At 38.8% G+C, this 21,610-nt stretch overlaps 2 protein-coding genes across 2 annotated transcripts; one reads left to right on the forward strand and one right to left on the reverse strand.

The window, feature by feature from the left end:
• The first annotated feature begins 547 nt into the window (after positions 1-547).
• Positions 548-1,618, forward strand: LOC142950007 (5-hydroxytryptamine receptor 4). Its single transcript, XM_076091912.1, has one exon. The coding sequence runs from the start codon at positions 548-550 to the stop codon at positions 1,616-1,618; it is 1,071 nt and encodes a 356-aa protein (XP_075948027.1).
• A 4,523-nt stretch (positions 1,619-6,141) lies between these two features.
• On the reverse strand, positions 6,142-14,764 carry adra1d (adrenoceptor alpha 1D). The gene is made up of 2 exons (XM_076091885.1): positions 12,579-14,764; positions 6,142-6,692 (listed from the first exon to the last, which is right to left on the reverse strand). The coding sequence occupies exons 1-2, from the start codon at positions 13,525-13,527 to the stop codon at positions 6,142-6,144; spliced, it is 1,500 nt and encodes a 499-aa protein (XP_075948000.1). The 5' UTR covers positions 13,528-14,764.
• Positions 14,765-21,610: the final 6,846 nt, after the last annotated feature.

A 21,610-nucleotide genomic window follows, 5' to 3' on the forward strand; every position in this document is an offset into this window, starting at 1 on the left:
ACTTCCAATAATGTATGAGATGCATGTAACAGACAGGGTTAACATTCCTAAATGCCTTTGTAAGAAAATGTGACTGTGGTGTCAAGTTCCCCTTCAACTAACCTAATGACTCGTATGAAAATGTTCTACCTGCTCAAGCTCTGCAATGTATTATCTGACACAGAGTGTTTCTTGGTTAATTAAGAAGACACATGCAAAAATAATAATATAGTATTTTCCTCATTATATATAGGTATGTGTTGATGAAAAGAACATCTAGTTTTGATCTCAACACCCAGCAAAGAGATGGCATTTTAGATAAGCCAATTACACCAGAACAGGTGCTCTTCAGGCCTACAGTCTTTTATGATTCCTATGTCGAACTTAAATTTACAGTTTAGAGATTAACTAATGAGAAGTTACCATGGAGCAGCATTCGGGACAAAACAAACAGAATCCTGGGTGGTTTGTCAATGTTTTCACAGTTAATGTGCTACGGAGGAGTGTGACCAAAACGCTCATTACTAACACCTGTATCTGTGTGTGTTTTGACAGGCTTGATCTGACCATGGACAACAGCAGTTTGGGATTCCTCGGAGATGCAAACACATCTCTTCAGATTGAATTTCCATCCTGTATTACATTGAGGAACCAGGTCTCTCGCATTTTCCTGTATGCCTTCCTCTCTGTTGGCATCGTCTGCACAGTAGTGGGAAACCTCCTTGTGGTGTTGTCCATCGCCTACTTCAAGCAGTTGCAGTCACCCACAAACTCCTTTGTCATGTCCCTGGCAGTGGCTGACTGCCTTGTTGGCCTGGTAGTGATGCCGTATAGTATGATTCGAACCGTGGAGGGATGCTGGTACTTTGGTGTCCTATTTTGTCAGCTTCACTCTAGCCTAGATGTCATGCTCTGCACTGCCTCTATATTCCATCTCAGTTGCATTGCCTTTGACCGTTACTATGCTGTCTGCAACTCGCTAGTTTACTCTTTAAAGATGTCCCGCAATCGGGTAGCTCTCCTTATTGTTATATGTTGGGCTGTTCCTACGCTCATCTCCTTTGGCCCCATAATGCTAGATCTCCATATTGCCGGTGTGGACATCCTGCTTCCTAAAGATGTATGTGTGTTTTTGGTCAATCGCATTTATGCTGTCATGGCTTCTTTGGTAGCCTTTTACTTGCCGATGGCTATCATGTTAATAGCCTACTGGAAGATCTTCAAAGCTGCTAAACGGCAAGCCAGGCAGATCAGCGCCATGGAAAGCCAGATGGCTGCTGGAGTTGGCAAAGACTCAAGCAAGAAACAAAGACACCGAAACACAATGAAAAGGGAAAGGAAGGCAGCAAAAACTTTGGGTATCATCATGGGAGTTTTCCTTATCTTCTGGATGCCCTTTTTTACAGTCAACATTGTGGACCCGTTTATTGATTACAGCACGGAGGTGGTTGTCTGGGATACATTTTTATGGCTAGGATATATCAACTCATCTCTAAATCCCTTCCTGTATGGGTTCTTCAACCGTTCCTTCCGTAGGGCATTCCTGATGTTCATGGGCTGCAGGGTATGTCTGCCTGGATCCTCCCCTGGGATGGACCTGTCGCACACAAGGAAAGAGGCAAATGAACGTGCAGATTAACCTTAAAATAAAGATAGTATCTGTACATTTTGTGTAGGCATACAAAGTGAACAGACACGGCAACATTTTTGTAAATCAATGTCACTTTTTAATTTGGTAAAACTAAGATTTTTGTCAATATCATAGAAAATTTGTTTAAATCAGGAGGAATGTTATTTCTACTATAAGAAATATCAGTGACGTGGCATTTTTTGACATATTTTGAAAATATTATCCTTGACAAATGATTTTTCAATAATAATAAAAGTTCAAAAGGATCCAAGAGGATGCCAGAGCAGATAGGGCGTAGAAATTGCTACAATTGAAAATATACATTTTTTTATTCAATCTACGTACTAGTGATTAGGAGGATCATAGAATATTGAATTCTCTGGAACTAAAAAGAAAAAGGGCAAAGGTTTGGAAAATGTGCAAGACTTGAAGAGGCCACATCAAAGGGGTTGATGAAGCTATGATGACACAACAGAGCTTTGCATCTCAGGTAAACACCTTATTGATACTTAAAATGAGAGCGGCCAGGCATATCTTTTGACAAATGACATTTGGACTTTAAGTATCGTCACCTAACCTGGCTGTATTCCAGAGGTTGATATTAATATATGTAATACATATACAATACGAATTCAAAAAGATGATTATTCATTTGTATTATGATTGTTCTTTTAATGTCTCTCTGTCATTACTAAAAAATGTGTTTATCGTGATTTGGAACTCTTTCAGTGGGATCGAAGACCACAGTGGTCAAGCTGATCAAAACAGGAATGTCAGGTCTTCCGACAACTGCAGGACAATTAAAACATCCTCGTAAAAACCTGCAGATACAGAATAAAGGTGCACAAGTTTGAAGGTAAGTGTGCAAAATACAATGAAAGGCAAAGCAGAGATTTGACTGTACCTCTCATATTTACTCTGGGAATCTGTGTAATATAACTGTGGAGGAGGAGCAGTAAATGCAGTTGTTGAACAAGCCACGGCTTTGGGCAGGACCAGTGAGCAAAATCTGACAAAACAGCTTAGGATTCTTTGATAAAATGAAAATTCGAGCCACTTTTTATTCCCAATCAAATATACAGTACATGTACTCAAATTGATCTACCAAGATGGCAAATTACAAATTATTATCAAAATGTGTCAGTTGTTTTATGGAAGGGTGAATCAAAACCAATTAGAAAGAGTACTGTATCCCTGTTAATTGCATCTCTAGACGTTTAAGAAAAAGTATATTTGCTGAAATGTTGCATGCTTGACAAATGAGCAGTTTTCTGCCTTTTGTGAGTCAGTGTTGATATAGCCTTTTACGTTATGAAAACAGCTCATACTCTAAGAAACCAATTCATTATTTAAATTTAAATATAGGTATTTGGCTAACTTCAATGTGTGGCACCCATCCAATTGGGCTTTTTGAGGCGAGAGTAAGGTGAAATTACAAAGATAGTCTTGCCTTGTACTTGTAGTTTTCTATTTTTCTAAATGAGGTTGTCTCTTGATTGTTCTTCTGAAAGGATTGCTGTCTGAGAAAGGATAGACGGAATTCAGGAGTTGCAGCACAGTTTAGCGACACTAACAATATCAGAAAGTAGTAGATCTCAAGATGTTGTGACAGAATGGCAGGTGGTGGACGATTGAGCGCATGCCTGTGTATGAGTGCTCTCAAGTTGCTTTTATTTTATCATAACACATTTAAAAAAGAGAGTACACTATACAAGACTATAAGACAGTATAAAAATGCATTATTTATTCTTAAATCAACATTTAGCATTAAGTTGGAATTCAAAGTTTGTCATGAAATAACTACAAATTGCATCTGCAATGATTAATCTCTAAGGCGTTTACACTTAAGTAAATTGATATGCTTATTTTAGAAACATGAACCAAATGTGTCCCATTTCTTTGTCTCTACTTGCAACATGTTGCTCTTCTAATCTTGAATCTGGATTATGTTGTGGTATAATGACACACAATGCCTCCTGCACAGCACAAAAGGCCTTAAATCAATCTACGAACATTGAGTAAGAAATGAATCGTTTATTTTGCACAAACTATGAATTCATTAATATCCAAAATGTTACGTATGTAAATGTTATGCAATGTAAACGTGAACAAGACGTTTATGGTAGTGTATTTAAAGATTTTTAGGATATTGTGATAACAGTTTGGTGTGGGGCGAATGCATTTACCTTGGCAATTTGCTTCACAATATTGCACATGAGGTGAAGACCACCATTATTAGTACAATGGAATAACGTACTTTACACCAAACCACATCCATTATTAGGAACACTGCAGCATAACAGATACTGGATGCTAAGTTGGTGAGATGTTGTTCAGTGCTGGCAAATCAGTGTTTGGAGACATTTTAAACTGAAAAAACAATATTTCTTTTCAGGTTCAACACATAATCTGCTCTGAGAAAGTGCTGCACTTTCATGGTGGACGCTAATAAGTGGGACGTTTTTTTGGTCTTGTTAGAGCAAGAATATCCTTCTCCCTTCCTCTCTCTCTCTCTCTCTCTCTCTGTCTCTCATTCACTCTTTAGAATGAGTCCTGCAGTATATTTTCCCAAAACCTCATTTAGTGTGTAACTATAGTTATTTCTCTTTTGTTTTTGTGGGTCAGCACCGTGGATCTTTGTTTAGTCCTAAGGATATATTAGCTTCTGCTATTGCCTCTTCTTTTAATTTATAATCTAATCCTGCAAGGCACAGAGATAGTGCCCAGAATGCATCGTCATACTCAAAATAAAGTCAAAGACCAGACAGCTTTGTGCAAATGATAAACTTAGATGTTTATCTGCAGTCTGTGTATCTGCTCTAAACCATAGTCAAAGTCTTTCTTTGTCAAACTAATGCCAGTGCTGTCAGTATACACAATTAGGAGTCGAGGCAGTGGCGGTCTCTTTGGCAGGCTATTTTGCTTTGTGTAACTGTGCACACATTGCAGTGGGAGCCAGTACATTGTATCACTCCAGTTAAAAGAATACTGTAGCTTTGATGGAGCTATGTTGTTTCGAGTCTGTTTTCTTTTTGAGGGACAGAAGAGTGACTGAGTATAAACGGCAAAATATTTCGAAGGGCATTAATCAAAGAACACAACAAAGAGAATGTGAAGCATGACAACAAGCTATGCTTTTTTATTTGTGTATATTGAATTTGTATTCTTTATGAGGTGTCAACCGATGAGAACTTTCTTCTATTTTCTTTCATCGCTTTCTTTCTCTTCATGGAGCTCTTTTTTCTCTCTCATTTATGGTCATGATTACAGATTTTAAAAAGTATAAATTCAACTGTTTGACTTTCGCCTGGGTAAAAAAAAGAACATTTGAATAAACTCATGGTGGAATGAGGATAATAACAGAAAGTAATTGAGATGTATTAGTCTTGATAGTGTCTCTACCTCTCTCTCTGTCTTTGTCTCTTTTACATTGCCTGCAGCTCAAGCCTTATGTGAATGTTGTCAATTTTTGTTTGTTTGTGTGTCAGGAGATTCCCACTACTCTGTTCACCTTGGTTGACACATACAGATATTGATTTATTTCCATCAATTTTATTGCTAATTTGTCAAAACACACTATTTTGCTTCCCAAAAGCACAAGACTTAAAGGTGAAAGGATGCAAGAGGTGAAACAAAAAGAACAGTAGTGACATCTGCTGGATGAGGCAGATTGTATAAAAAAAAATCAATGGCTCAAATACTTTTTATTTTATTTCTCATTTATATCTTACGTTAACAAACATAACATTAAACATTAGATAGTATCCCTAAAAAAGCATGTTTGTCTCACATTAGCACTCACTTGGCAAAGAAATTACAGTTAAGCGGGCCAAGAGGACACATGGAATCTTATTCAAATAAGTGTACATACCAATGCCAAGTTAACTTCTACATCCAACAGTTAGAATAAATACTGTGCAGCATCTTTATTCATAGGCGGACTCTTACCTTTACAATGCCTTGTCAAAACCCCCAGAATTGATGAAATATCATGATTCATTTTGACATATTACTTTTGATTAAACCCAAACATTCTCGTAACAACAATGTTACTTATAACTCTTATTTTGCTCTGTTAGAGTTTTCAAGATATTTGTTTCAATCCTTTACATTTGTATGTTCTTTTTTTCTCTGAAATCAGCTGAAATATAAATTTAATATATAAATTTAAAGAAATAAGCGGTAATATAGAAGCTAATGTTAAATGTCTTGCCGAAAGGGCGTATGCGTGTCAACTAGGCTGTGTAATGTCGATGCACAGTGCTTCCAAGTGACAGCAATTAAAGTAAGTCAAAGAATGTGGCTACTACTGTGTCCACTTAAATGGCAAGATTTGTCATCTATATAAATATGATGTGAGCGAGGGATTGAGAAAAACGTTTAGTCCTGTTTGGGCTGGGATCAAGCCATTGTTCTCAGTCTGCAGCTTTAATCAAGCTTGGACTCACAGATGTTTTGTGAACAAAAAAGTACGTCCCATGTCGGTCAAATATGGCGCTCTGAAAATGAATAAAAGATTCTCTGGTTGCCCCTTAAATGTCAGTCTCTTTAAGACCATAGCAGTCTTCCAGATCAATGAATTGATAACTGCTCTGCTCACAAGAGTTGTAAATCCCCATAGAGACTGTGTCTACTGTATCCATCCGACCCAATGCAGGTTTGGTTCCTTTTCCTGGCCCTCCCTTGATTTTATTTGACAGATTGTTCACTTTCTCTTTGAGCTGAAAAGAAGATGTTTGCAGAGGTGGAAACAGACTCCATCTCTTGAAACCTAGCGAGGGCCCTTTTCCCTTGTGAAACAAAGAGTTGCCACAGGATTCGTGCACAGCATAGCCGGGCTTACAGTCTCCCCTCTGATCCCTTGTCATTCCCTTGACAGCCGTCCGCCACCTGTGGTCATAGAAGCGACGCAGGACCCTCTGTCTTTGATGACACTGGCACCTGAGGAGCCGAGTGAATGCCCGCTGGAACTCTTTGCTGGAGCAGGGGTAGATCATGGGGTTGATGCAGCTGTTAAAGTAGCCCAGCCAGAAGACCACCTTAAACAACGTTTCTGATGGCTTCAGTGCTGGAAAGAAGGCACCTAAAAGGAGATGGATCCATACGAAATATTTGTGAGGAAACATACAGTAAATGCACAATACAAGAACAGTAAACTGCTGACATTGTTCTGTTAAAAATTCAAGAACATTTTCATAAGATATTTGTCAAAACCAAGACCTGTTGAAGCTCAATGTAGGTACAGTAAGATAGGTTGTATTCTCTTTTATGTATACCAAATGCTATGATAAATAACAGATAAAGATTTTTGGCAAAATGATGCTGTATTTCATTTTGTCAATCTGGACTTTAATCAGTATAAAATATTTTTTAGTAATTTGAATAATTGTATCTTATGTCAATTTGACAAAAGGTTTGTTTTATCAATTAGTCCATTTTTAAATAGTTTGTGTTTTTAAATAGTTATACAGGAAAACAGAACCTGAATCTGAAACAAACAATGCACTATACCATTGTATTATGCTTGTGCTACATATATGTGTGTTTCAACCCTTTGACTGTAAGGTATTAACAGCATATTTTTTGAAGTGATTAGTTGTGTACCAGTAGTGATGGGAGGCTGAGACATTTTGTGGACTTTTATTCATGGGGACAGATATTTACTGAGCATGTTTCAACCACAACTCCTTTCATGAGGCTTTTGCAGGAGTAGAACATGTGAGTTGTTTTGTTATTTGTGCAAAGTACTTGAATCCTTTCTTGAGTGATTTTAATTGATTAAAACATTTGTCTTCATTAACCAGACTGCTACCAGCATGAAGGGCATTTAAATGTTCCTGTGGTGAATGCTTTCTCTGAGGGGATATAGTCTTGTCAGGCGTTTGAATGAGTCAGCACAGAAGTAGTGTAGTTCTACCTGATTCCACATGTAATTATGTCACCGCCTTAGCTTGTGCACAGGTTCATTCAAACCATGTCTTTGTCATTATGTCTGCATTATGAGAAATCCTGCCTTGGATAACATTAAATATTCCAGTTATCAGCTTATTTTTGGGATGGCAGAGCATTAAAATGTAACAGCTAAGATTTTTCTTTTTTAACCGCCTAAAGGCATTTAAAAAAATGGATTGAGGCTTTTTAAAGTTCTTCCAAATAACATTACAGAATGGTAATTTACCATTAATTAGATAAAAGTTTTGCAATAAAAGGTGAGTTTTCTTTCTGCTTACAATCAACCCAAGCCCTATAGCTGCTTTGCTCATTTTATCATACTTGACATGAAATGACATGCTATTTTTCATGGAAAGCTGCCTTATCCTATTGCAATTTGTTCTTTTCTCCCCGTTGAATTTAACATAGTTGTTGACCCTGGACTACAGAGGCAACATGTCACAGTGCTAATGCCAAGTCTGCATTGCCTGAGCCCAGAAGTCCATTTTCATTTCAAATGTGTTCGTACAATTTAGAAATATACAAAATGGCTTGTATGTAATTTAAACAATGGTTCATGCTGTTTTGACATCAGCTACCAATAACATGCTGAACACTTTATGTGCCATTTATTCAGAGACAAAAACTGTATAATAAAACAGTTCTCTCTCTGACTTGTATGTTTTTCTGCAGCATGAACAATATTCTGTGTAGCTCCGGCTACCTGCCTCTTACTTTGCTTTCGTCTCGTCTGTAAGTCATTGACTCAACACTGTTAAAGACTAAGATGAATAAGTGATTAAAGGGAGTGATGTTATCCACTGGTTATTCTTACTGAAATGACATCACCTTAAAGGCAGACAGCAAGTGATTCAGTACCGTGACGCACTACCACTACACCATGATTTTTGTTTTATTGCCTATTAGATAACAGTATCTTTTAAAGTTCTGCTAGATGCAGACCGTCCTCCCCAACAAAACCCCAGTATAAGTCAGTAAACAGCTTAATGCAACGGATATTTACATTTATAGGAGAAAGTCAGGTAAGTATTGTTTAAAGAGCAACAACGTATGTGTAAGGAGGAGGTCCGGGTGGGTGGAAAGAGTTTAGAGAATAATCTCCTTGACATTTGATGCTTCAAGTATGAAGCTCTGGTTCAGTGAACACTTGCATAAACAATGGTATGCATTTATAGGGAGTCTTGTTGACCAAATGACATATTGTAATGATTAGCCATGAACTGTAAGATTACTATTCTTACCTATACTGATGGTATTTTATAATTGTCTTATTGTCAACAAATTCTATGAAAAAACTAAAAGAAACTATGAATTTGTCTTTCAAAACACTCTGCCCCAAGCACATTTGTTCCACCGAAGACATAAATCTTTAAAAACGTATCATGAATATATTATTATTATTATTAAAGGCAAAACCATTTCCTCAGGAGTAGACAGTGATTATGTTGAGGACTAATTGCAGCTTCAAATTTGCTGTGGTAGTGTTTAAAGCAGCAGGAGGTGTATAAATGAATGACAGTGCCCAGGTGCCTCATAATAAAGGAACATGTCACTCAGAGAAACAGTGTGGCTAATTGATGTTGTTTTCTTTTGTATCATTTATGGACAACAAAGGAAGTCTCTAGCACAGAGAAATTAGGTTGATCAGGTCACAGAATACAATACTTGTTGGTCATATCAATTCATTGTTGGTTTTGGTCTTCTCATGGGATTTGTTGACAAATAGAAAAATATAGAATATCACCAGACTTACCCTTTATAGAGAGAAAGCCTTGTGTTCTTCATGAACAAGTATAATACACCCACTCCCTCACCAGTCAGGTGAAACGCTCCTTTATTTATCAGCTTAGTTAAATACATGGCTTTGGGTTATTTTACATGTGTTCCTCGTCTAAATGTAGGATCCACTTTTGTTGATTAATACATTTGCTTCATCAAGTATGTTTTCATTCAAATATTTGTTTTATTGTTTCTTGTTTGCTTTGATTTCTAATAATTGTTCTCTCCTGGGTCCACTTCCTGGTTGAGGATGGCGCTCTCATTAACATGCACACATGAATGCCCCTTGCTCCACCAGGTGTTGGTACTGTGCACTGTACCAAGCGGGACCTTGGGATGGGGGAGGAATTCATTTTGTATTCATTTATTTTTATTTCAGCCTTAGATAGAATCACTGTAGCTTGACATGTATGTTTTAAAGTTATTGTATCTTAATGCCTGAATGAAAATACTGATGTTACTAAAATTCCTACTAGCTTTAATTGTCTGCCTAATTTTACCCTTACTGTTAGCAAAGTAGTTTTAACCAGGAAGTATTTAAAGTTAGTTTGAGTTATTCAGCCTTTTTTCTGTGTGCTGGGGATCCCTCCTTTGTGTCAGGGAGTGTCCTTTATTCTTGTATCAGCGCTATTTGTCTTATGTATACTAATTATTAAGTAAGAAACCACAAACCAAGTTCCTTTACTCTTGTGCTCATTTTGGTTCTCCAAACTTCCCATTACTGCCAGCTCACATCCTGATCAACATGGTTTGAAATTTGCTCACCCTAAGTAAATTGTATGGGTCCTCATACAGCTCAAAGTAAAAATGTAAATCCATCGAAGCATAACTGAAGTAACAGTATAGAATGCACACCTTTAAAACAAAGAAAGTCAACTATGAACTGCAATGATTGGAAACTTGAAACACGCATGAATGTGTGACTTTATGCTGGTTGAATTTACGTCAGCCAAAAATAAAGGAAAAGCAGCAAATTATATATAGTTGAATAATTCATACTAAAAACTAAAATGTATATTCCCTGTGAGAGAAGTATTTCTGAAAGGCCACTTCTTTTTATTCCATCAGTTTCTGGTATTCATGAGTCTGGTGCACTAATATAAGCTAATTGTGTTCGGGCGCTCTCTGGAGCTTCAGATGAGTCAGACTACTCCATCGTCACAGAGAACGGGCCTGATTGGCACAAGAGGTGCTAAAAGTATGTTTGTCTCTCAGCAAAAGGTTAATAATGTCTCAACAATGTTCCAACATCGATCTCTCTGACTGACTGACCAAGTGTGGGTAAGCAGAGCTAAGACTTGTGGGTGGTGACTATTCCACACTCGTCAATCGGTCATGGAGGAAACAAACCTCAACAGAACAGATCATGCCAATTAGAGACCTCTACCATCTAAGCAACAATTTTAAACAACTCAATCTCCAAGATAATTATTCCTTTTGGCAGAGCTCCCTTTTTGTTTTCTCTTTTGAAATACATTTTTTTTAGCATAGTGCCAAACTAAGAATAATGGACTCTGCAGACTTAAGATCCTGGGTGATGTTTACCAGGTGCAGAGGCTGTGTAATATGTTTGTAAAAATGATATGAGATTATGATGGTGTATTGATTTGTAGTCCACTGACAATGAATCTCATTATTGTCCATGCTTATATTCAATCACAAGAGGAGATGGGGTATATATCCATCTTAGACTTCTAGATACAAATATTGCCCTTTTCACTTCCATTGAATGACTAAAGTTATGAGCAGCTTCCACTTAATTTCTTGCACCCTCTCTCTCCCTGCAAGCTTGACGGTAATTGTATTCAATAAATCTGGAGGTGCAGCAAGAATGAGAGGTCTGTACGTACGTCATAAGACACTGGCCATTTGTTCATAATGGCTTTCACAATCAATTATGTGATATAGTATGCTAAATTAAAATTCATGAGGCCACCATAAGTGTGTGTTGTCAGGCTGCTTTCTTAAAGTGCAGCTGTATATGCATGTTGCATCAGTTTGATATATGTAGAATCCATAATGACTTTCATTCATCATCCCCTCTGAAGGGCTTGTCTCATCCAATCTATAATGTGGTCCGTTGCTTATTAACACCTATTGTTAGTCCTCAGTGTAAATACATTTTTTTAATGTTCAAATTAAACTGTAACCTTCCCCTGCAATGAAGATAATGAAACACAAAACCCTTCACAAACAAATATATTTATACATATATTAATTGTGTTACTATGTGAGACTCACTAAAACAGGCAGCCCACTGGAAATGGTACTTTAAATAGGCGGCTGTGATGGCTGCAACATGTTGGGAAAATTCTCATTAGTGTAGAATGTTAGTCTATTATGACTGCTCTTTTAAGAATGTTATATTAGCCATCTGAAAAAATATGCTTGCAAAAAAAGAATGACAGGCATGAAAACAAGCCACATTAATAGTCAAGTTGCAGTTTTGACCTGCACTCACCAAAATATTTGATTTTAGAAAAATCTTAGTTTTGATCACTTCCTGGCATAGTTTTTTTTTTAGAATAAACAGTGAATGAAATCCAACATGTGCCGTTTTCTATTTTCTCTAATGCCTCAATCTTACTGCAGTTTATGTTGAACATTTTTATGAACTGTAGTTTATTGGTTTAATACTGTCAGCAAGTATATTACGTTGTATAAAGATCTACGCCGTTCTAAGGAGGAGCTACAGGCTGATACAGTTTAATCACAAGTGACGCGAATTCATAACTGATCACATTAAAATGAATTAACATGAAAACATATCACTGCAAACGATTTACCTCATAATCAGCACGTGTCGAATTGTTATTTTAGTTCATTGAATGAATTTAATGTGCTAGAAATGTTAAGAATGAATCAATTTGATGTCCTTGACAGAGATCATAGCCTCTACCAAGTTATAACCCTTTCTGCATACATATATATATATATACACACACTTTTTCTCTCGGATATATATTTATACTTATATTGTATATAGCGGTTAAATGTTTATACCTACATCCGTTCTACTTTTTTTTTTTGCTGCCCCTTTTTTATTCTTTATACACATATTTTCTTGTTTATTGTAAATGTGTGTTTGTACATTGAGAGCGGAGTGGAAACCGGAGACAAATTCCAGGGATGCGTACGCATACATGGCCAATAAAGCTGATTCTGATTCTGATTCTGATACACCTACAGTGGAATAGACGCGCTGGGGAACATTTAATAAGTCATAAGACATACATACCCATAGGCAGAAAGAAGAAAAAGGGCAGCCAACACAAGATGAACATCCCCACAACGATGGCGAGGGTTTTAGCAGCCTTTTTCTCCCTGGAGAACTTCATCAGCCGCACCGACAGCGAACTTCGAAACGGGTGGTTTTTGTTGCTCTTTGAGCTGGTCGCGTCCTCCAGCACGCTGCGACAGTGTATCCGGAGGACCACTTCCATCGACTTATTTCTCTCTCGTTTGACGCCCGCTTCTAGGCTCTTAGTAGTCCTGCGGGCCACGACATAAACCCGAAAGTACATGATGAGAATGACCATGAGCGGGAGGTAGAAGGAGAAGAGAGAGGAGAAGAGCGCGTAGCCGGGCTCCTCTGTGATGCTGCAGAGTCTGTCGTCCACAGGCGGCGGTTCCTTCCATCCCAGGAGTGGTCCAACAGAGATGACCGTAGATGACACCCAAACGAGCCCTAAAATAGCTATTGCCTTCTTCTCTGTCATAATAGTCGGGTATTTCAGGCAGTGTTTAACACCTATGTACCGGTCGATGGAGATGACGCAGAGGCTGAGGATGGATGCGGTGCAGCAGAGCACATCCACCGCTGCCCAGATGTTACAGAAAACCCGGCCAAACACCCAGCATCCCAGAACCTCTAGAGATGCAGAGAAAGGCAGCACGATAATGCTCAACAGCAGGTCTGCCATGGCTAAGTTGACAATGAAGAAGTTTGTGACCGTCTGCAAATGTTTATTGCATACAACGGACAGGATAACCAAAATGTTCCCAACAATTGCCACCGAAATAAAAACGAAGAGAAAGATCCCAACCCCGACAACCTGCGAGTCCACATTGAAGTTTGGGCATGTCGTGATGCTGTCGTTTGGAAATACTTGGTCCAGAACAGATCCATTAAAAGCTTCAGCCAAATAGATCCCATTGCTTTCGTTCCTCAAGTTGAAGTCAGTCATTTTGAAACGCCATAAAGAGAACTTTAGAGTAAGTTTTCTCAAGAAAGCAATGTGTCGTCAGTCTCTATTTCCAGAGAAAGCGGTCGTCTTTCGACTCAAGCGACTGATATCTTAAAAAAACAAAAAGACCAAACAAAAGTCCATATGACTGCAGGCAAATGCATGCATGATTATGAAGCTGTTGTTTGAAAAAAAAAAAAAAATACTCTCACTCAAAAAACAATTGAGGCAATAAGAACAAAAACATCAAATGCATTTTTACGCATTTTGTCCTTGCGGTGGTTTTCCACGGTGTCATCCTTTGTTAAAAACTCCCCGATCACAGAGTCGGAACTGGTACAGCAGGTCTGAACCTACAGCTCCACCCACACGTCACATATTTACTGGTGCGTTCAAAGTCTCCACAATAGAGCAACACTTTCATTATGGGCACGGATTCCAGTTGTCCTGCCACTTTATTTTTTTATTTCTTTATCTGGCATGTTTTCATGAACGGGTCATAAGTGTTTACGATTGTTGTTTCAATGCATCTATCAGTCTTGTAATGCCCTCATGGAAAACTATCCGAGACAACCTCTCATCCACCCTTCAAATATAAGAAAAAGCAGCATCTGTCAGATCATCTTAACAGCCACCATGCACCAACAAGCCAGCTCTGACCACTTGAGTAAAAAAAAAAAAAAAAAAAAACTGAGTTCCTTTTTCAGGCGGAGCTATGAATTCTCACATTGACACAGCCATCCCAGGCCTTTTGTGCATATAGACAGGTCTGTACAAACCACCAGGGAGCCTGGAGGAGAGAAGAGGTCAAAAGGAAAAGTCACAGAGCGGACAAACAATCCCTGCATGGGAAAACATCAGCCCAGTGTGTTGTTACATACAGCAATGGTGGAAATAACAAATTCTTCATTTGCACTCGTTACTGTAACAAAGTTGTTTTATGTGTGCGTGTTTGTGTGTGTGGGCTTATTGGTGGGCTACTTTGGTCCACATATCATCTGGTCATTCAATTGTTCTAGATGCCTATAGCAAATCAAAGTCAATGAGGGAACAAGAGCGTTATTGTCTCCCCTCATACTATTCATAGAGCATCACAACATCACTGTCTAAACTTTCATGTTTAAATAAAATATCAATGAGGACAAAAAGTGTCATCGGTTAAATGCATGAAACGTTGCTTAAAATAATCTGCACACATTTCGGTTTTGTAACCTTAAAAAGGGACTCCGATTATATTGATATATGTTTTTTTTTTTCGTTGGCTAGATTAAATGGAATAATTAATCGATCGGATGAAATTTTACTCTACTTTACCACCACGAGCAGGTTATTGTGTTTCGCTACGTGTTCAAGTCCTGATAAACTGCGTGAGAATGGAAGAGATGAAAGGAGTTTTAAATCAGCAGCTGCAGCAGAGAAGAAGCTGCTGGTGTGTTTGCGCGGCCAAAGCTCCAGAGACGAGACATTCTGCTTTCCGGGAAATTATATAAATGTTTGCATTCACAGTTTGAGTTCACAGGCCGGGCCTTGCCATGACTAGCAATGCAACCACAGTTAAATTAAGGATCCCATATGGGTTGTGATTTCAATTAGCATTTTTGTACTTCAGCATAATGTTGCAAAATGTTGTATACATCTTAATTAATAACTGTTGTAATGCACAACCCACAACATTCCTGACCACGCTGCATCTGGCTAACATGGTAAATGCTAACGTGCTCATGTTAATCCCTGATTTGCAGTGGACTTGCTGAGCGCAGTGGACTGGTGATGCGGGACAAAGACTTCAAGTTGACTTGTTATACAGGGGGAAAAAAAGGCCGGATGGACTGGTTTCATTATGCTTTGACAATGAACGAGAAGAGAAGTGGAACCTGGAGCAGAGTGTGGAGGACCTTGCGGTGCCGTTAAGACAGGTGAGTGCAACAACACACTGCTGAACTCTCCGAAAGTCAACAATCGCATAATTGCTAAGCAACGTAGTTGTGTGTGCGGTCTCTCCTGTGCTGTAAACCTAATATTGTTGCGTTTTTTGTGGAGTTTGTTGTTTTATACATATCCACGTTATCTGCTGTAGAAATGTTTTATTCTACTGTTTATTCGAAGATAAGTTTCAGGCGCTGTGGTGTCATAGCTTGTATTTTTTTTATCCATCATTTTTGTTTAATTTTCTGAGTTTTGTCTTTTTTTGGGGTTAATTGTTGTGAGGCTACACTGAGGAAGTCACTTGTGTATTTATATAACTGATAATCAGTTGTTTGCACAGACTGCAGAGTGCAGAGAGCTCATCTGTTTGTTTGAACATAAGTGGTCTTGTTGCTAATGTTATATCATCAAACCCCCCCCCCCCCCCCCCCTCCCCCCTAATTACCTAATGTCATTGTATCCAAGAAGTAAATCCAATTCCAGATTTACAGCAGACGGTACTATAGTTTCTGCTGATACTACACTGGTGTTGTTCACATAATGCTAATCATTCGCTGCTGATTGTGGTTTGCACATCATCTCTTATTATTTGATTTGAAAAGGAATTCAGGTTGTTCCCTGAGCTCGAGTGTACACATCACAGTTACTTGCATATTCACTTAGAAACTACTCTAAATCAGTTACTGTAATAACAAGCAACATCGCTGGATAGTTAGATATGTTTTATTGAAAGACAAACTTGGGTAAACCTTAACTGGTTGCATTTCAAACTCTTTTTGGCCACTTGGGGGCAGCAGAAACAAGGTGTGAACACACCACTGATATATCATCACCTTTTTGAGTTGATATGGCAAACTTGGTGATAGGGCTGAGCGATGACTATAGTAAAATGGCAACGATTAAAATGTCTCTATGATCTGCCTTTACAGAGAACTCGTTAAAATTGCGCTACAGTGCACATTCTAGCAGGTGCAGTTCTATGGCTCCAGTGTCTCTCCTGCATACAGTGGCGCAGCGCTGCTGCTAAATGATTAGCGCTGCTGCTATATAAAAATAACCCTGAGTGCAATAAATTAGCTATCTCTACCTTAAGCAGCCAAAGTAGTGGACTAGCGAGAATTATAGAGCGAACGCCCCAAGACATTGTCTCCGTTTACTCTTTCCACACATGGAGCAGAGGAGAGACAGGTGAAGGGAAGATAACGTTGTCTGTACTGGTTACAAACAGGCTCGGTGGTGACCAGCACACTAACGTGCTGACAGATTCTGTGTTTTTAGCTGAGCTCAACCAGAGAATATTTGGTGGAAACTGATTGGTGATGCTGTTTTGCCCTCCTTGGTCTCCTTGAAGTCTGCTGGAAGTGATGTAATGTGGCCCAGTTTACTTTACTTTGTCCTATTTGGGAAATGCAAAATAAAAGTGCTTCACTGTTAATCTGATGTTAATTTTTACCCCACAATTTATAGATGCCAGCACTTCAACCTCATAGCCATTGATTAATTTCATATTTATTATGCTGGAAGCCCGAACGGCAAACTACTTGGTGCATCCTGGAAGTCTTTTCCTCTTTCATTTGACTGCTTAGCTTAGCACAACGCATGTGATTGACTGACTTAAATGACACTCACTGTTGAAATGCTGATGTAATGCTCTTTTGGTCATGAAGCAATTCTTACAAATGGGCTCATGGTATGGCAACACAAGGCTTTCCTAGTCTTTAGCAATGAATTCCCATGAGATCGGTGCATATGTGATGCTATTCTATAGCATTCCCAACATTTTGTTATCTTTACTTGTGTGATCGCAAAAGAAAAGTCTGTATCATACACAACCTAACCGTCAGCTGCATTCCACTCATGCCAGAGGCTTTCGTCCTCTATCAAAATGCCTGGTATTTCCTGTAATAATGTAATGTGATTATTTACAGCAGAGAAGTGAAACACTCAGCCTTCTGGCTCATGTCTTTCTTTTCTTTTCTTGAGTCATTTGTCAAACGTCTGTCGTCAAAGTGATGAAAGTGAAACGTCTTTTGAGGGATTTATCTGTTTCTGTGTCTGTGGTTTTAAATGTTTTAAATGATGTTGTTGGCTGACAAAGAGGAGAAGGAGGGGCATTCTGTTGCCTACGCATATTTCGGGTGCTAGCCCAGATATTTGCACATCTACCACTCTCTCTCTCTCTCTCTCTCTCTCTCTCTCTCTCACACTCACACTCACACTCACACACACACACACACACACATATTTCTCATTCTCCCCCCTCAGACTCTCAATATGGTAATCTGCCCTAGACTTTATCTGTGGGCCATCTTATCAGTCCTCGGCAGAGCGCTGGGATTCAGTCGGCCACAAGTCATGTCGAGTTGTGATATCACGTCATGACTGTTCAAAGGCTGAAGGTCAAACGGTCAGAAGTTTCTCAAATTGCTTCTTGGTTTGCCACATTTTGTACTCGGGAAGACAATTGATCAGCATGTGTTACACTGCACTTTGGTGTTATTTGGGAAAATTCTCGCCCTGATATGACAAAAGCAAGCTCCTGCTTTTGCTGCAAATTGAAGCCACTTTGCTTCAAGGTGAAACTCAAGTTTTACTGTCAACCAGCAGCAACAGCATGTGCCTCTCACCCTCTCTGCATTCAAAAGTGTTGATTTACACCTTGTAACTGTGCATCAAAGAGCGCCCTTGTCAGACAGGGACAATTAGTTGCATTCACTGATTTGCTGTGGAAATGGGTGCATTTATCACACTTTACCAATGCTTCGGCTAATTAATGCCATTACTAAAAGGCACCTATTTTTAGATGGACATGTTGAAAGAAGAGTGTCATTGGGGTGCATTGCATTATTACCACCTTTTTATCATGCGAAAGTCCTCTGACCATGACAGTACAGACATTTTGACAATATCTTTACTTTTAACCTTGCAGGCAAGGTCTTTCATATTTATTTTAAGGAGAATAGAGAAATAAAAGCTATCCATCTGATTTATACTTGTGTAGTTTGTTTTTTAGAACAGCTGTGAAAAATCTTTCAGTTATGCACAATGCTGGATGCTCTTAATGAGGCCATGAATTTTGACTTGCAGGCAAGCTAAAGGACAAGTGTATTTTTGTGAAACCTAAAATCTTGAAATTAAGATGTTGGAAAACACGAAAATAGCAAAACATCAAACAAAGAGTCAGTTATTATGGCAGCTGTGGAATGCTGTTGGAATTATGATGGTGAGCTTGGATTGGCATGTTTCAAGATTATTCTGTTTGTCTATGAGTTCTGGAGGCCATGGCACTGGACCTGAGCTAGACCAGAGTACCAGCATGCACACAGGGGAGAATGTGAATCACATGAAATGATAAGCTTTAAGAATTAGCAATGAGCTACACTGTTTCAGATATTTTCTGGAAACTCACATTACAAATGTGATCAATTTCAGGCCAATGCAAACAATATTTAGAATTCGTTCTAAATAATGGCATCATCGAAGCAGGAGCCCCTTTCTTTCCTCGGTTGGATGGTTTGGAATTATTCGGATGATTCCTGTTTGGATATTTTGGGAAATAAGGGATATCAGCAGTGAATCAGCACATACATAAGGGAATAGGCCCTAGTTGTGTATCTACCATGTATTTTTGTTTGTTTTTATTAAAAACCCACCGGGACATATATTGTTCATCGTGCCAAAGAAATACCTTTTTAGAAAGCCTTCTTTTTCATAATTTTAGTATGTAGACTAAGACTATATAGCAAACTTGCAATAATAGGGCCACCTCCAACTTCCAGCAGTCTTATTTTCACATAAGAAGATCGACACTTTACATTACAATTTTATGTTTGTACGTTATGTCCATGTAGCACTGCTTACCTGAGGGGGCAGATGGCAGTGCCTTTTCCAAATGTGGTCACTGCTCTTGGCTGAAAAGACAGAAGTACGAATAGAATACAGATCAGTCGATTATTGAGACACATCCAAAAGAAACCAGTGTTCCTACTGAAGACCCCGTTGTTTGGATCAAATCTCCAAGGCACCTGTTGTTGCTCAGACAGAGGATGTGTGGAACTCCATTAAGTCAGTAGCTGCTACCAGTCGGCCCATCATAGATGTGTGTGTGTGTGTGTGTATGTGCTTTTTCCTATTCAGACTGAAAAGCACAATATACTATATAATGCATTATGATTTACATGATTGATATAACTGGCCGATGCAACAGGTGTGTGTGTGTGTGTGTGTGTGTGTGTGTGTGTGTGTGTGTGTGTGTGTGGTAGATCCTCACCATGTGCCATGATACACACCTTAGTGCTGTCACCGAATATTCTAAATTATAATATATATTCTGAAAGTAACAAAAACAGATTTTGGAATATAAAACAATATATTTAATATATATAACATCATCACTTTCATTAATTGGAAATTAAATGCAACGTTAGGCCAAGCCGAATGAGGAATAATTCAACAGCAACTGTAATGATGGCAGAAAATGCAGCCGCAGAGAGAGAGAGAGAGACACCGTGTCTTAGCGGCAAGCACTACGTTATGTCATGTTAACGAACCAGGTACCTAAAGCTATGCTCCAGATCAGACTGGAGATGACTTTTGGATATTGAAATAACATACAACATAGCCAAAAGCAAAACTTTCAGGTGATCTCTGGCGAGCTGCCACCTTATTTAGGTTTTTGTAGTGAAATGAGAAGGTATCCTATAGATAACTCCTCATTTCAACTTCTCGTATCAGCCGTTCCTCATCCTTTCAACCCAATGACAGGAATAAATAGAAACAAGGTGTCAGAAAAAAATTAAGTTCAGAAAAAAGATATTCAAAAGTTCGAACCTGTGTAGTTTTGGAACGAATATTCAAAAGTCAGACTTTGACTCCCAGGTTTCCACTGGAGAGGAGACTTAGGTCTGGGCAGTCAGAGATACACAGTTGGGACTTCATCTGTTTACTAACCGGCCATGTAACTTAACTCTACCGTCTCAAACAATACAGAAAGAGTTAGTGTAGCAAAATGGAAACTAACACGAGCCCGCAGTTTTTGTTGGGTTGGTTACAAGGAAGATAAACTGGGGGAGTAAGCAGTGCTGTCAGGTCATTTGAAATGTTGATTTATGTTTTCCTAATGTTCTTAAGTAAGGTTTACTTTGGTGTCTTGTTGGCAGCATAACAGACCTACGCCAATGTGAGTTCTCATTCGCATTTTTATGTTTTTCTGGAAAATTTCAGATTGCACTACAGTTTGTAAAAATAGATGCAGTTTTCCTAGAAGACTATTCTGTACAGTTGCATGCCCATATTTTTTAAGGCATTGTACATTTGTATTTTCTCTTTTATGGAGCTTAATATGCACCATGGAGTATTGCTGAGTGAGTGAGACTGTGCAAAACAATTCTATTTCGAGGTCAGGACAACACCACGGTTGTTTGGATATTCTAAAATGCATACTGATGAAGTTGCCCAGGGATAAGGTGACTCACAGGAGTTGGGGCAGAATAAATTATCGCCAAGAATTGGAAATGTCAAATTTCCTAAATTGTTCCAAGTTTCCACTTGGATGTGAACAGTGGTGACATGTCTTTACAAACAAGTCATAAGACACACAGCCAGAAAGACAGGAGCAGAGGAGCAGAATCATTTGTTGACCGCCGTGGAGAAATGAGCTTCTGGTGCGATCAGCCAGAGCCAGCTATGAGGTCACAGAGGTCCGGACCTCCACTGAAGAGCCCATGTTTCACTCTGCATATAAAAGATGTGAAGCCGCTCGAAACTGACAGCTATTATTAAGTTGTCTATATGTCTTCAGTCAAGTCACCATCACAGAGTGTGTGGGGCACTGCGGTGTCTCCAGTGACCTTTCACTTGTGTTCACTGCAACCATTTAACAAACAGAAACGATATGAAAAGCTGAAATACTACGTGGTGGTACATGTATAGTATAAGATATTGTTGAAAACTATCAACTCTCTGTTTTGCCAGATACTTCTCTTTCTGTTTTCTTTAATCTGTTTGATGTTATCTTGGATTTCTACGACTGACGATAATGATTCTCCGGTGCATGTCTGACCATGAGTGTCCACAGGCTGCAGTCCAGCTCTCTCCTCTGCACTCCGGGGTTGGGGAATATGATTGTGAGACAGTGCTGATGAAATATTGAGCAGAA

Source organism: Anarhichas minor, unplaced genomic scaffold (genome assembly GCF_050575085.1).
Source record: "Anarhichas minor isolate MPS153535 unplaced genomic scaffold, ASM5057508v1 ptg000014l, whole genome shotgun sequence".
NCBI classification, from domain to species: Eukaryota; Metazoa; Chordata; class Actinopteri; order Perciformes; family Anarhichadidae; genus Anarhichas; species Anarhichas minor.

Bases quoted from the DNA above. Each gene is read 5' to 3' on its own strand.
- LOC142950007 (XM_076091912.1), top strand. From the start codon at position 548: ATGGACAACAGCAGTTTGGGATTCCTCGGAGATGCAAACACATCTCTT.
- adra1d (XM_076091885.1), bottom strand. From the start codon at position 13,527: ATGACTGACTTCAACTTGAGGAACGAAAGCAATGGGATCTATTTGGCT. The intron at 6,693-12,578 runs GTATGTATGTCT...ATCTCCTTTTAG, and splicing joins TTTCTTCTTTCTGCCTATGG to GTGCCTTCTTTCCAGCACTG.